This window comes from Grampus griseus (assembly GCF_964374135.1).
Source record: "Grampus griseus genome assembly, chromosome: X".
In the NCBI taxonomy this organism is placed as follows: domain Eukaryota; kingdom Metazoa; phylum Chordata; class Mammalia; order Artiodactyla; family Delphinidae; genus Grampus; species Grampus griseus.
In genome coordinates this window covers 93,811,257-93,828,172 of record NC_138999.1, presented here as the reverse complement: position 1 = coordinate 93,828,172, position 16,916 = coordinate 93,811,257, and the positions used below count along the sequence as shown (strand labels likewise).

Here is a 16,916-nt window from a genome sequence, read left to right as displayed (position 1 = left end):
ATCTAGAAATGCATTTGCCCTTCCATTCAGAAAACCCATTTTTATTACTCTATTCTAACATTACACCTGTACACACATGAAATAACATGTATGCAAGATTATTCAGTGTGGCATTATTTCTAATAAGAAAATATTGCCAAAAACACAGTCTAGCAACTAGCAACTGGTAGAATAAAACATGGCATACCCAAGCAATCCAATACTAGGCAACTATTTTTAAAAAATCACAATCTCTATGTACTAACATGGAGGATTCTCTAGAATATAAAGTTAAATGAAAAAAGTGCAAAAGGTAGTACTCTATCTTTTGAGAAAGGTAGTAAATAAAAATACATATATTCTTTATTCTTCTTTAGCACAGGGAGATCAGCTCAGTGCTTTGTGACCACCTAGAGGGGTGGGATAGGGAGGGTGGGAGGGAGACGCAAGAGGGAGGAGATATGGGGATGCATGTATATGTATAGCTGATTCACTTTGTTATAAAGCAGAAACTAACACACCATTGTAAAGCAATTATACTCCAATAAAGATGTTAAACTATATATATATATATATAATATATATATATTCATATTCTTATTGGCTTGTATTTGTATGAAGGAATACCAGAAGGACAAATAAGTAACTAAAAAATGGCTACATATAGGATGGGGAGGAACATAATGGATGGATATGGGGTAAAGGGAAGACCTTTACAAAAGTGTTACTTCAATACATATATGATTGTATCATCTATACAATGAAATAAAACACAACATATACCAATGGAGGATTAAAACAAAAAGCCATGATAGAGTGGCAGCATAGGCTTTCTAGTTAATTGGGATTATCACCCATAAACTGTCACAACAGTTTTAAATTTCTATAAATTTAAAAGCAAATTGAGAAGTAGCAACAGCCTCCATACCTTTTGGTCCAGGTAGCCCATCCAAGCCAGCTTGTCCTGGAGGACCTTGAGGTCCTGGGAAACCACGATCCCCTTTTGGACCAAGTATTCCTTTGAAACCTGGGAGTCCTGGAGGCCCAGGTGGCCCAGGTAGCCCAAATCCTGGTTCTCCCTTGAGCGTACACATGATAAGACACAACAAAGACTTCCATGACTTTCTTGGTGTTTACTGTTTACTACAGAGAATTTAAAGCAGAAAATACAAGGTAATATCCCCCCCGCCATGGTAAAGGGAGTAGGATAATTAAATGAAAAGTAATTGGCATGCAGGACAGAATATCTGGAAGGATAGGAAACTGGGCTTAGTAAAACAAATTGAATTATTTGGTCTGGTTTCAGGACAAAAAAGAAATAACTGAGACAGCATGAGATTAAAGAACCAAAGTGATGAAATATGATTACAGACTGGGTACTGTATTAGATGATTATTTTAAATTTGACTAAGTATGATAAAAGAATTGTGGGTTTTCTATATAATGTCTGTTTACTTAGAGATGAATACTGAAGTATAGATATTTATAGGTGAAATGACACAGTATTGAGATTTGGGTTAAAATACTTCAGCAAAGAAAAAAAGCGTAGATGAAGCAAATATGATAAAATCTTGATAATTTGGAATCTGAGTGATGGATATATGAAAGTTCACTGTATTATTCCTTTTACTTTTGCGTTCATTTGAAAAGGTTAATAATAAAATAAAAACAATCAATAGAGAAGTGATTTCTCATGACAACTGTGGCCATGGTCAATTTTTCTTCCCATGGAAAAAAGTTATTGATAGTAATCATAAAAACACAGGAAGTTTAAATTAATTAAACACAGAGAAAATACAGGAACAGTTAGGATAATTACGTACCATGGCAGTTTGCTGAAGACTGACTAAGGAAAATTTTACATTAGCTAAAATGTAGTAAGAGGGACAGAAACCAACTTAAACACAGTACCATTATTAGTACTAAGTCAATAGCAATGATTTGCATTAAGTATCTGGGATGGAATTGGGACAGAGGGGAAATGTATGAGAAGTACTTGGCATGATATTCAACACCATTTCAACCAAACATCACACAGACATGGACAGAGATTAAATGGAATGATGGTATTACAGAAAAGCACAGGGGAAGCTGATGACTGTATTCTCTCATCTCATCTCATCATATAACCAGTCACTCTAAACAGGTTCAGAAACTTCTTTTTTTTGCTTCAAATTTGACCCCTTGGACTATTAAAAAGTATTTGGAATTAAATATTTTTAAATAAAAATACAATAAGTTAAGTTTTATTTATACAGTGAAGCCTTGGGATGATGTCTAAATCAAAATAGAGAAGGCTAAGGAAGGTAGGGGGAATAGAAAAAGAATAAAAAATAAATTAAAATGTCTCAGACCTTTAGTCCTGGAAAGCCTGGTGGCCCAGAAGGACCTTCTAGACCAATTCTTCCAGGTGTCCCAGGTGCTCCTGGAGGTCCTGGAATTCCAGGGAAACCTGTAAAATTAGAAGCCATTTTTTAATCTCCAAAGAGAAGACACTGTAAGAAAGATACCCAAACTCCCAAACCCACATTTTCACCCTATTCAATCATGCTTAGTGACTACAGTAAGATGGTAAAACCACAATGACATTCTAGATGACTACTTCAGACTAAGCCTTACAGATACCTGATATTCTCTCTCAGTCACCATATGGTCCCCTATTATTGTCATATAGGGCTAATGTGTGTGGAAGATATGCTCTTCTAAGGAAAATCAAAGCTATTACCAATGAGACAGAACTAAAAATAAGGAATGAATCCAACACAAAAATGCAGAGAAACTTTTCTTCTGCTTACATCTGGATACAGTATGATAAAAGACCTACTACATAATTCTGGAAGTGATCTAAAAACAATTGCAGAAAATAAATAAGGAACCACAAGCTTTAAATGACATATTAAACAAGATGGACTTAATTGATATTTAAGGGCATTCCATCCAAAAACAACAGAATACACTTTCCTCTCAAGTGCTCATGGAACATTCTCCGGGATAGATCATATCTTGGGTCACAAGTCAAGCTTCGGTAAATTTAAGAAAACTGAAATCGTACCAAGTATCTTTTCCAACCACAATACTATGAGACTAGATATCAATTACAGGAAAAAATCTGTAAACAATACAAACACATGGAGGCTAAACAATACACTACTAAGTAACCAAGAGATCACTAAAGAAATCAAAGAGGAAATCAAAAAATACCTAGAAACAAATGACAATGAAAACAATATGACACAAAACCTATGGGATGCAGCAAAAGTACCTATAAGAGGGAAGTATATAGCAATACAATCCTACCTCAAGAAACAAGAAAAATCTCAAATAAACAACCTAACATTACATCTAAAGGAATTAGAGAAAGAAGAACAAAAAACCCAAAGTTAGCAGAAGATAAGAAATCATAAAGATCAGATCAGAAATAAATGAAAAAGAAATGAAGGACACAATAGAAATGATCAATAAAACTAAAAGCTGGTTCTTTGAGAAGATAAACAAAATTGATAAACCATTAGTCACACTCATCAAGAAAAAAAGGGAAAGACTCAAATCATAGAATTAGAAATGAAAAAGGAGAAGTAACAACTGACACTGCAGAAATACAAAGGATCATGAGAGATTACTACAAGCAACTCTATGCCAATAAAATGGACAAACTGGAAGAAATGGACAAATTCGTAGAAAGGCACAACCTTCTGAGACTGAACCAGGAAGAAATAGAAAATATAAACAGACCGATCACAAGCACTGAAATTGAGACTGTGATTAAAAATCTTCCCACAAACAGAAGCCCAGGACCAGATGGCTTCACAGGCAAATTCTTTCAAACATTTAGAGAAGAGCTAATACCTATCCTTCTCAAACTCTTCCAAAATATAACAAAGGGAGGAACCCTCCCAAACTCATTCTATGAGGCCACCATCACCCTGATACCAAAACCAGATCAAGCTGTCACAAAGAAAGAAAACTACAGGCCAATATCACTGATGAACATAGATGCAAAAATTCTCAAAAAATACTAGCAAACAGAATCCAACAGCACATTAAAAGGATCATACAACATGATGAAGTGGGGTTTATCTCAGAAGTGCAAGGATTCAATATACGCAAATCAAACAATGTGATAAACCATAGTAACAAATTGAAGGAGAAAAACCATATGATCCTCTCAACAGATGCAGAAAAAGCTTTTGACAAAATTCAACACCCATTTACGATAAAAACCCTCCAGAAAGTAGACACAGAGGGAACTTACTTCAACATAATAAAGCCCATATATGACAAACCCACAGCCAACTTCGTTCTCAATGGTGAAAAACTGAAACCATTTCCTTTAAGATCAGTAACAAGGTTGTCCACTCTCACCACTATTATTCAACATAGTTTTGGAAGTTTTAGCCACAGCAATCAGAGAAGAAAAAGAAAAAAAAGGAATCCAAATTGGAAAACAAGAAGGAAAACTGTCACTGTTTGCAGATGACATGATACTATACATAGAGAATCCTAAAGATGTTACCAGAAAACTACTAGAGCTAATCAATGAATTTTAGCAAAGTAGCAGGATACAAAATTAATGCACATAAATCTCTTGCATTCCTATACACTAGTGATGAAAAATCTGAAAGAGAAATTAAGGAAACACTCCCATTTACCATTGCAACCAAAAGGATAAAATACCTAGGAATAAACCTACCTAAGGAGACAAAAGACCTGTATGCAGAAAACTATAAGACACTGATGAAAGAAATTAAAGATGATACCAACAGATGGAGAGATATACCATGCCCTTGGACTGGAAGAATCAACACTGTGAAAATGACTATACTACCCAAAGCAATCTACAGATTCAATGCAATCCCTATCAAACTACCAATGGCATTTTTCACAGAACTAAAACAAAAAATTTCACAACTTGTATAGAAACACAAAAGACCCAGAATGGCCAAAGCGATCTTGAGAAAGAAAAATGGAGCTGGAGGAATCAGCCTCCTGGACTTCAGACTATACTACAAAGCTACAGTAATCAAGACAGTATGGAACTGGCACAAAAAACAGAAATATAGACCAATGGAACAGGACTGAAAGCCCAGAGATAAACCCACACACATATGGTCACGTTATTTTTGATAAAGGAGGCAAAAATATACAATGGAGAAAAGATAGCCTCTTCAATAAGTGGTGCTGGGAAAACTGGACAGCTACATGTAAAAGAATGAAATTAGAACACTCCCTAACACCATACACAAAAATAAACTCAAAATGGATTAAAGACCTAAATGTAGGCCAGACACTATCAAACTCTTAGAGGAAAACATAGGCAGAACACTCTATGACATAAATCACAGCAAGATCCTTTTTGACCCACCTCCTAGAGAAATGGAAACAAAAATAAACAAATGGGACCTAATGAAACTGCAAAGCTTTTGCATAGCAAAGGAAAACATAAAGAAGATGAAAAGACAACCCTCAGAATGGGAGAAAATATATGCAAATGAAGCAACTGACAAAGGATTAATCTCCAAAATTCATAAGCAGCTCATGTAGCTCAATATCAAAAAAACAAACAACCCAATCCAAGAATGGGCAGAAGACCTAAATAGACATTTCTCCAAAGAAGATATACAGATCCCCAACAAACACATGAAAGGATGCTCAATATCACTAATCATTAGAGAAATGCAAATCAAAACCACAATGAGATATCACCTCACACCAGTCAGAATGGCCATCTTCAAAAAATCTACAAACAATAAATGCTGGAGAGGGTGTGGAGAAAGGGGAACCTTCTTGCACTGTTGGTGGGAATGTAAATTGATACAGCAACTATGGAGAACAGTATGGAGGTTCCTCAAAAAACTAAAAATAGAACTTCCATACAACCCAGCAATCCCACTACTGGGCATATACCCTGATAAAACCATAATTCAAAAAGAGTCATGTACCACAATGTTCATTTCAGCACTATTTACAAAAGCCAGGACATGGAAGCAACCTAAATGTCCATCGACAGATGAATGGATAAAGAAGATGTGGCACATATATACAATGCAAATTACTCAGCCATAAAAGGAAAGAAAATTGAGTTATTTGTAGTGAGGTGGATGGACCTAGAGACTGTCATACAGAGTGAAGCAAGTCAGAAAGAGAAAAACAAATACCGTATGCTAACACATATATATGGAATCTAAAAAAAAAATGGATGTGAAGAATCTAGGGGCAGGACAGGAATAAAGATGCAGACATAGAGAATGGACTTGAGGACACAGGGATGGGGAAGGGTAAGCTGGGACGGAGTGAGAGAGTGGCATGGACATACATACACTACCAAATGTAAAATAGAGAGCTAGTGGGAAGCAGCCACATAGCACAGGGAGATCAGCTCAGTGCTTTGTGACCACCTTGAGGGGTGGGATAGGGAGGGTGGGAGGGAGATGCAAGAGGGAGGAGATATGGGGATATACGTATACGTATAGCTGATTCACTTTTTTATAAAGCAGAAACTAACACACCATTGTAAAGCAATTATGCTCCAATAAAGATGTAAAAAAAATCGCAGATATTATACACATATATACACATAAAATCAAATCTGACTCTTTTGAAGTCATGTAGCATAAATGAGTAAGGACATGTTTAAGCACTGATCTCAGACCAATGGACACTCTTGCCATTCATGAGAAAAGAAATTCTGTGAAGAATAAAGCATAACTGAAGCAACAGCCCTAAAAATTTCAGTAAATCAAGAGAATATGATTTAGGATAAAACATTACTTGGATATAAGTGTGCAATAAATCTGTTTTCTGTTTAATACAATTCATTCATTTAACAAATATCTATTGAGCGCTTAATACGTGCCAGGACTTTTCTGAGCCCTGAAAATACAGTGATGAACACAAAAGACAATAATTACTGTGATATTTAAAGCTTGTATATCATTTTTGCATATCTAGGATTTAGATATTTTCTTGTCTGGAATGTTTTACATAAAGACAATGAAACTATAGTACATACATGCTGTGACTTTTCCTTTACATTCTTTATTGCACATAGAAAAAAGTTGCACGAATATACTTTATCTGTTTTGTGAGCTATATCAAAGAATAATATCATACTAACCAGCTAACCTACCTTGCCTGCTACCCAGTCCTACATACCTTTGGGACCAGGTGGTCCAGGAAGCCCAATTCCAGGGATACCTGGTTCTCCTTTGCTACCAGGTATACCTGGCAAACCTGGCTGGCCTGGGAGTCCAGGTTCACCTACGGAGAAACAGCAGTTTTTTGGAAGTAGCCAAAGACAGAAACCAACAAGTGTTGAAGACATGGTCAAATAAATTCCTCACATACCTGGAAGACCTACTTCACCATCTCTGCCTGGGTTACCAGGCAAGCCAGGCTTCCCTGGCTGTGTTATGGTCTGACCTGGATCACCTTTAGGACCTAAGAACAAGTGGGAATTAATAGTGAATGGGAAGTGTTCACTTGACTAAAGATCTCCGCTAATTAAAACAAAAAACAAAGTACTTACAATCTTCTAAAAATTCAAACTAACAAAAATCCATGAGAAAAACAATCCTGTATATATTTTCAAGGAAGATACTAAACAGAAGGATGAAATTTCAAAGATAAAAGTAGATGACAGTATTAAGGGTTTCCATGAAGATGGCATCTATAAAAATATTAGGCATCTATAAAAATATTTTCTAAATGTAGGTCAAAAGAAAAATACTTATTTTTGGTTAACTAGTTTTGGTTAAGGTTTTATGTGTGCAAAGTCCAAGTACAACTACTTCTCATTAATTGAAATAAGAATTTGAAATAGGCTCAGGACAAAGATGGATTTCTCAAACATGACATAAAAAGCACTAACCATGAGAGAGAAAAGGTTGATATATTTGACTACATTCAAAGTGATTTCTGTTCATTGAAGACACCATACAGAGAGTGAAAATGGCAAGCCATAGTGAATTAAGATTTTACAAAATAAATAGCTAATAAAGAACTAATACAAATTATATATATATATATATATATATACACACACACACACATATATATTCCTCCAAATCAATAAGAAAAAGAAACAATCCAAAAGAAAAAATGGTCAAAACACTTGAATAGACATTTCACAAAGAGAAATTCAAATGGTCAACAAACATATGAAAAGGTGGTAAACATTAATATAATCAGAGAAATATAAAATAAAACTGCCATGAGATATATCACACTCAACAGACTGGCAAAAATGAAAAAGTCTAACAATACAAAATACTTATGCGGATACAGAGCAACAAGAAACCTCTAATATTGCTGGTGGGAGTATAAATTGGTACAATTGCTTTGGACGTAGTTTGGAATTATCTAGTACAGCTGGAAGATGCATTTATTCTATGTCTCAAGAATGCTAATCTTAAATATATACCCTAGCCTAGGGATTGGCAAATTTTTTCTGTAAAGGACCAGACAGCATATACTTTAGGCTTTGTGGGCCATCTGGTCTCTGTAGCAACAACAACTCTGCAGTAGTAGTGCAAAAGCAAGCATAAACAATAGTGAATGGCTGTGGATGTGTTCAAATAAACTTTTCATTTATGACAACATGTGGAGGGCCAGAGTTGTAGTTTGCTGATCTCTGTCACAGATCAGTGTATGCACATGTACACCAGAAATATATATAAAAGAATGCACATAGAAGCATTATTCATAATAGGCCTGAACTATAAATAACCCAACTGTCCATTAACAATAGAATGCATAAAGCAACGGTGATACACACACACACACAGTGGGATACTGTACAGCAGTGAAAATGAATATGCTATATCCATACACAAAGTTAACATAAAGAATACTTACCCTATGCTTCCATTAATATAACACTCAAAAAGAAGCATAATTAAAGTACTTTGATAGGAATACATATCTAGGTGATAAAACTGTATATGGAAGGAAATTATGCAAAAGTCAGGACAGTGTTTACCTTTGGAGAAATGGAAGGGGATTATGATTAGGAAAGAACAGAGAGAGGAGGATAGGGGTTTCGAGGATGCTGGCAATGTTGTTTCTTGACGTGTGTGGTCGTTATGTGTGTGTTTCCATTATATTTGTTAAACTTTGCATTATATATATCATGTACATTATATATATCATGCACTTAAAAACAACAACAGTAACAATAAATATAGTCAAAAAATTTAAAGAGAAGCCCCTCTTAAAACACACACACACACACACACACACACACACACACACACACACTTATGTTTCCCTGCTAAGAAGCTCCGAAAAGGCCCAAATATAAATGGCGACGGAAACACAACTCTCATAAAAAGAAGCCAAGAATGGCCAAAAGATAATAAATACATTTCTGCTTTTAAGCACCAAACTAAAAACAAAACAACCATAATAAAGTCACCTGGTATTCCTGGCTGGCCTGGATTTCCTGCTACACCTTGTATGCCTTTTTCACCTGGTGGGCCTGGAGGGCCAAAACCAAGAGGGCCCATAGGCCCCCTATTTCCTGGGAGACCTGGCAAACCTGGGTTCCCAGGGGGACCTCTTTCACCCTTAAAAGCAATTCCACCCTGAAAAGGGAAAAATTTAATACAGAAACATAGATATAACAGCTATCTGTAGGTTGGTATTACTAAGTACAACTAGAGAAATGATACAGCCATAAATAGTTCTTAAAAACTACATAAGTGTGTGTTATTATCGGGTGGTATGTGTGCTCACTCTACTTATTCATTCTTTTAACAAATATTTTTGAGTTCCTACTATGTGCCAGGTGCTGGTGATAAAGCAAAGAATAAAAATTGGCAAAAATCTCTGTGTTCATGAAGTCAAGAAGTTTACAGCCTAGCTAACATTTAATAAAACAGCACTTTCTACCTAAATATCCTGGGCTGTGTGTTGTGCACAAAATAAGAATCTACTCATTTATCTTCAATCTGTAGGCTCCATGGCACATTTCACACGGCCATCTACTCACACTAATCTCTAAGCTTACTTTATATAAAAACCAAATTAGTCTTTTGTTGTCTGGTCTAAAAAAAACCAGACAAGGCTATGTGGGATAAGAAAAGGGGAACCTCACAGTGACCCATAAGCATCTTAACCTCCTGCCTACCTAGTCATAGCAAATATTACTCAATATAGCAGTGGGTTAAGCAGAAATAATTAATAAAACCACTGAGAAAAGAACTGTAAAGAAACCCTATGTAGTCAATAACAATGTACCATTACTATATATAATCACATTCTTTTAAGCATTGATTACATGTTCATCTCAGCACCAGGCCTATCCTAGGAAACATCACTAACAATTTGACATGACAAAACCAAGAATATCAAACCAACTCACAGGTTCTCCTTTGGGGCCAGGAAGCCCTGGCAATCCATCCCGTCCAGGGGTGCCAGGTAAACCAGGAAGCCCTGGAGCTCCAGGAGAACCCAAATCTCCTTTGTCACCCTTCATTCCTGGAAAAGTGAGGACGTCACCAGGTTCACCTTTAGGTCCGGGAAAGCCTGGAGTACCTGGAGCTCCTGGTATGCCCTGGGGGGGGGGGCAATAAAGAGGGGAAAAAGAAGAGAGAGAAAAAGAAACTCAGTTTCTTTTTTTCTAATACTTTCTCCAGTTTATCCCATCAACCTGCCCAATAACATTTGGTGTACCAAGCTATGAGTCAAGTGAGACATATGAGTCAGCGCGAGCGAAAGTATCAAATATATCATAATAAGAAAACTAAATTTCTTTTATATATATCCACAAGTGAAAATCAAAGTGTAAATAGGTTTCTTCTACTTCTTTTGTTATATGATATACTCAAAACTTACTGTTAATCCTTTGGGACCGGTTGCACCAGCGTGTCCTTTTTCACCCTTCTGTCCAGGGAAACCAAGAGATCCTAATACATACACACATACACACACACACACACACACACACACACAGAGTAATGTGAGCTTTGAGCTTGAAATCCTGACAAAGCTCATATAAAAATCAGCAAGTCAGGAAGTCAAGTTTTAAAATAAGAATGCCAGACTTCCCCAGTGGTGCAGTGGTTAAGAATCTGCCTGCCAATGCACCAATGCGGGGGACATGGGTTTGATCCCTGGTCTGGGAAGATCCCACATGCCGTGGAGCTACTAAGCCCATGCGGCACAACTGCTGAGCCTGAGCTCTAGAGCCTGCGAGCCACAACTACTGAGCCCGCGTGCCACAACTACTGAAGCCCGAACGCCTAGAGACCATGTTCCGCAACAAGAGAAGCCACCGCAATGAGAAGCCCATGCACTGCGACGAAGAGTAGCCCGCGCTCGCCACAACTAGAGAAAGCCCACTGCAGCAATGAAGACCCAACACAGCCAATAAATAAATAAATTAATTAATTAAAAAATAAGAATGCCATTCAATCCCATTTAACAAGTCACATTTTGATCTTTCTATTCTATGCTCTGAAGGCGAGGAGATCATCCTTTCTTTTAGGTAAAGCTAACATTTCCTGGTACATACAGCATTGTATCCTTAGGTATTTCCAATTCCAAATCCTCTCAGAGTTCGCAGCTACCAAGTACTATGCACAGAAATGCTCTGCTCTTATAACCACCCCATTGCCAAGGTGAGAAGGAGATAAGGACAAAGTCTGTGTATCTTTCTTTGTTCTTACTTAAACAATTTTCCTAGATTCCTACCAGTTCTTTCTTTGGTTTGTCACTCCCTAAAATTTGGTTTACGAGAAAGGATTGGTGCTCAAAGACTAGAGAAAATATTACTAAAGCAGTGCTCTCAAAATGGGTCCCTGGACCAGCTGCATCAGCATCACCTGGGCACTGGTTAGAAATGCTAATTCTTGGGCCCTCCACCCCAGGTCTACTGAATCAGAAATTTTGGGGGGTGGGACCCAGGAATCTGGGTTTTAACAAGCCCTCCAAGTAATTCTGATGCACTCCCAAGTTTGAAAACCACTAGACTGGAAGTACAAGGCTAGATGATTAACTTCTAGGGGCAGCTATAAGACTTGCTGAAAATCTATTTCCAAACACCAAATGTGTGTTTGGCAGACACACTAGACAGAAAGGTAAGAGATCTGGTATCTATTCTCAGCCCTGACTGATTCAGACATGAAGTGTGATTTCAAGAGAATATAATCCTGGGAAACCCCAAGAGGCAGTTGAGTAAAAGAGCTGGAAATGGGGAAGGGGGAGTTATATATAGAAAGAGGAAGACAAATATCATATGATATCACTTATATGTGGAATTTACAAACAGAGTACAAATGAACTTATCTACAAAACAGAAACAGAGTTACAGATGAAGAAAATAAACTTATGGCTACAAGGGGGGTAAGGGAGGAGGGGGATAAATTGGGAGGCTGGAATTGACATATACACACTACTATACATAAAAGTGATAACTAATAAGGACCTACTGTATAGCACAGAGAACTCTACTCAATACTCTGTAATGGCCTATAATGGGAAAAGAATCTAAAGAAGACTGGATATATGTATATGTATAACTGATTCACTTTGCTGTACACATGAAACTAACACAACATTTAAATCAACTATACTCCAATAAAAATTTTTTTAAAAAAGAAAGAACATTTAAAATTTTTTAATTTTTAAAAATAAAAAAAAATAAAGAGGAATATTGGCAGTTGATTGCCAAACTCTGGTAGAAGACCGTTTCTTAATGACAACATGTGATACATCCCAATGACTAGAATCTTGGCCACTGAAAACCATATTCAGGGGTCAGGTATTATGAACATTTTCCCCAGTTTTCTGGAATAAAGAAGTCTGACTCTGTATAAGTATTTTCCTCACCATATGGAAAATAAGGAAGATATTTTTCCTGGAGTAATACTGTCGAAATTCTTTAATAGAAAATGCTGGTAGCTTCAGCTACTGGAAACAAGAGCATAATTTATTTCACAGCAGATAGTGACATTTCATATTTAATTATTTATGGATGTGAGTGACTAGTCATAAAATGAGACACTGGCATCATTTAAAACTATAAGCTCACTAATATCTAGCCAAGAAATATTTTTAAGGTTGCCCTGAGGAAGAATGTGTTACCTGGGGGACCTGGAAGACCTGGCAAACCAGGTTCACCTGGAGGCCCTGAAACACCAGTTCCAATACAGTTGAAGCAGGTGTCACCTTTGTCACCTAGAGAAAACCATAATAAAAAACAAATTTTACTTGAAGGGGTACATATACCTTCTTTAGATAGGTTCTAAAGAAGTTAGCACTAAGGGACAATATTCCTACCTAACAGTGTAGCTGGAGAAGCCTATATCTAGAATCAATTTACTTGATAAATATTTACTGAGCACCTACTATGTGTCAAGCACTGTTCGAGGAGTTTGTAATACATTGATAAACAAAACAGACAAAATCCATACCTTCACAGTGTTTACATTCTACCAGTGGCTGGGTAAGTGAAATTGGATATGCTTAGGGGTGGGTGGCAGGTTGCAATTTTAAATAGGGTGGTCAGGATAAGACCTCATTGAGAAGATGACATGTGATTAAAAAAACTTAAAGGACATGGCACGTGCATAACGACTATAGTGCAGTCCAGGTAGAAAGAGTAGCCATGTTTGGCATATAGAAGGAACATCAAGGAGAACAGATTGCGGGAGTACAGTGAGGAAGGGGAACCAGGTCAGACAGTTAACGGGTTATAACAAGTGGCATATCATAAAATATCACATAGGCCACCACAAAGACTGTGGCTTTTACTGTGAGTGAAATGAGAATTTAGGAGAAGCAATTAAACAGAAAAGCAACATGATATGACTTAAGTTTTAAAAGGATGACTCTGGTTGCTATGTTAATAATATAATCTAAGTACAAGGATGGAAACAGGGTAAACACATAAGTGGCTACTGCTGAAGTGATCTAGGAGAGATAGTAGCTCATTCCAGAGTGACAGCAATGAACATGATGAGAATTGGTTAGATTCTGGACATATTTGAAAGTAGAGCCAATAGGGTTTTCTCATGGATCATACAGAATTCAAAAGAAGAAGGGAATCAAGGATGACCCCATGACAGATCAAAGGTTGAAATGTAAAAGGCAAAAACGATAAAGCTTTTAGAAGAAAACATAGAGGAATATCATCAGGTCCTTGGGATAAGCAAAGATTTCTAAAACAGGACATAAACAGCACTAACCATAAAAGAGGACATGAATCATTTGACTTCTTTTAATTAACAACTTCTGTTCAAGAAAAGACGCGAGTAAAAAAGCAAGTCACAGAATGGGAGAATATATTTGTGATACATATATCCAACAACCCAATTAAAATAGAAGAAGATAGGTATTTTACAAAAAGAATGTACAGACTATAAGAAAAGAGGCTCAGCATCAATAAGTTGTGAGGAAAATGGAAACTAAATCCTCTTTGTAAAATGGTTTGGTGGTATCTATGGAATCAAAGATACATCTACCTTATGATCCAGCAATTCCATTACCAGGTTTACACAACAGAAATGAATGCTTATGTCCTACTATATATATATATATATATATATATATATATATATATATATGAATGTTCATAGCAGCTTTATTCATAATAGCCCCAGACCAAATGTCCATTAACATTAGAATGGATGAATATGAACAGGAATATTCATTCAATGAAATACCAAAGAGCAGTGAAAAAATACTGCTACAAACAAAAACATGGATATACCTCACAGATATAATATTAAGCAAAAGAAACCAGATAAAATATTAAGACATAAAAGAGCCCATACTGTATGATTCCATTTATACAAAGTTCAAAGTTAGGCAAACTGTTTGATTGAGGATACAACAGTGGTTACCTTTGGGAGTGCTGTATAGGATACACAAGAGAGTCTTCTAGAGTCTTGGAAAAGTTCTATATTTTGATTTAGACAGTAGTTACATGGGAGGTAATAGATAGACATACATACGGAGAGATATACATATAGAGACAAAGTATATATAGGAGGAGACATATCTGTATATAGAGAGAGACATATCTATACCTATATCTATATCTCATATATACGATATGCCAGGAAGGTAGGAAGAAAAACAGAGCATGTAATATACTGAAAACCAAGTGAAGAAAGTGTTAAAGAATGGAAAAATCAAGGAAATAATGGACTGAGACTTGATATTTGAATTGGCAGTGAACAGGCTGCTGATGACTTTGACAAAAGCAGCATCTATGGAGTGGTTGGGGGAGGGGAGTGAAGTCCTGAGGAGTATGTTTAAGAGAAAATGAGAGTAGAGTTATCTAGAGACAGTGAGTAGAAAATTCTTGAAGAGTTTTGCTCCAAATGGAAGCAGAGGAATGGCGTAGTATCAGGCAGGGGAAGTGGGATTATGATAAAATATTTTTAGATGGGTGAAAAAAGCACATTTGTATACTGCTGGGAATGATCCAGTAAAAGGGGAAAATTGATGATATGGGAGTGACAAGAATTTCTGGAATGAATTTTTGGGGGAGAACAAGAGGAAACTGAATCTATTGTACAAACAGAAGAACTGCTTTAGATAGGAGCAGTAACAGTAATAGGCAGGAAGGCAGAATATAGGGGCAAGATGCAAATAGGTGGGTAAATATGGTGGTGGCGGCAATCTGTGAAAGTTCTCTTGTTATTGCTTCAATTGGTCAGTGGAGGAGAAAGCAAAGTCACAATCCTAAAATAAGAATGGAAGAGGAGGTGTTAGAAGTTTGAAGAGAGAAGGCACAGGCTCAGAAGAGGTGGTAATTTGGAATTACCAGGGCTGTGTTTTTGTTTGAAGTGAGTACAATGGCAGGAGAGGAGGGCAAAGGTGTCAAGAGTTTATGTATGCGATTGATTATGGAATTTAAGCTGGGTTAAGAGAGCAGAAAGGACATCAAAAGGTTGAGGGACAGTCAAAGTTGGTAGGTTTCAGTGAGTGTGAAGTAATGTTGGAGTCAGGTTATTAGCGGTAGTAAGCTAGAAAGATAGGATGTAGTGGTCACAAAATGAGATTCGGGAAATCAAAATATGGAAGTGTGCACTACTGGTAACGTGTGGTCTTGGGGTATGACCATAGGAGTGAGTGGCTGAGGTAGGATGGAGGATATAGGGGATTTTGCTGATGATTTCAAAGGATGAAGGAATATGGGAATCAAACCTTTCACTCCTTGTTCTCCTTGGAGTCCTCTATCACCTGGAGATCCTGGAGGGCCAGGAGGGCCTGCTTCACATACCTCATCACCTGAGATAAGATAAAACAAGAACAGCAAGCCAATTTTTGTAAAATATCCAGAAGACAACAAAGAGAAAGTCTGATAGGCTAGGAAAAAAAGAGATCTATTTTCAGTTATTTCTCTGCATTAATACAACTACCTATAAACAAAAGGAAGATATAATATTAGTGATAATTTGAAGAACAAATCTAAATATCAAAGAATCACCAAAAATCAAAAGTAGAAGCAGTGGAAGAATATTTAGCTATCAGAAATACAAAGAATGATGTCAACCTTCAGCTAGATTCACTTATAAATAAAGACAAAACAAAAACAACAATAGAACTTAAGAGGAAAAAACTATAGCTTACTAGGAGGGATGTGAGGGCCAGGAGGGCCAGGAGGCCCTGGAAGGCCAGGAGCCCCAGGCTGTCCATCAAGTCCAGGAGATCCAGGAATGGAAATTCCAGGTGGACCTTCATCCCCTTTCTGGCCCCTTTCCCCAGGAAAGCCAGGGGGCCCAGGAGGACCTGTAACTGCAAGTCCTAAGATAAAAACAAATACCCATTAAAAGTGATCAAAATGATCTTATTTTAGACATATTACTTTGGGTCTCAATGAGACATTAAGTAATGATAAGATCTTCCTTTAATGTATAACACCAGTTATGTTCTTAGTTTTTTCTATGAGAATCAACATCTAGAGAAAAGATGGAAAGTTCCAATAA

General features: G+C 36.8%; 1 protein-coding gene across 3 annotated transcripts in view; it reads right to left on the bottom strand.

The window, feature by feature from the left end:
* COL4A5 (collagen type IV alpha 5 chain) overlaps window positions 1-16,916 on the bottom strand; it is a 217,339-nt gene that overhangs the window by 64,598 nt on the left and 135,825 nt on the right. For all 3 annotated transcript variants that reach the window (XM_082681810.1, XM_082681809.1, XM_082681808.1), the window contains exons 20-29: window positions 16,561-16,734; window positions 16,135-16,218; window positions 13,063-13,155; window positions 10,813-10,883; window positions 10,340-10,531; window positions 9,392-9,560; window positions 7,324-7,416; window positions 7,132-7,236; window positions 2,334-2,431; window positions 908-1,058 (exon numbers count right to left, since the gene is read on the bottom strand). In XM_082681810.1, coding sequence (XP_082537936.1) covers window positions 908-1,058; window positions 2,334-2,431; window positions 7,132-7,236; window positions 7,324-7,416; window positions 9,392-9,560; window positions 10,340-10,531; window positions 10,813-10,883; window positions 13,063-13,155; window positions 16,135-16,218; window positions 16,561-16,734 — 1,230 coding nt within the window. The remainder of the gene's footprint in view (window positions 1-907; window positions 1,059-2,333; window positions 2,432-7,131; window positions 7,237-7,323; window positions 7,417-9,391; window positions 9,561-10,339; window positions 10,532-10,812; window positions 10,884-13,062; window positions 13,156-16,134; window positions 16,219-16,560; window positions 16,735-16,916) is intronic.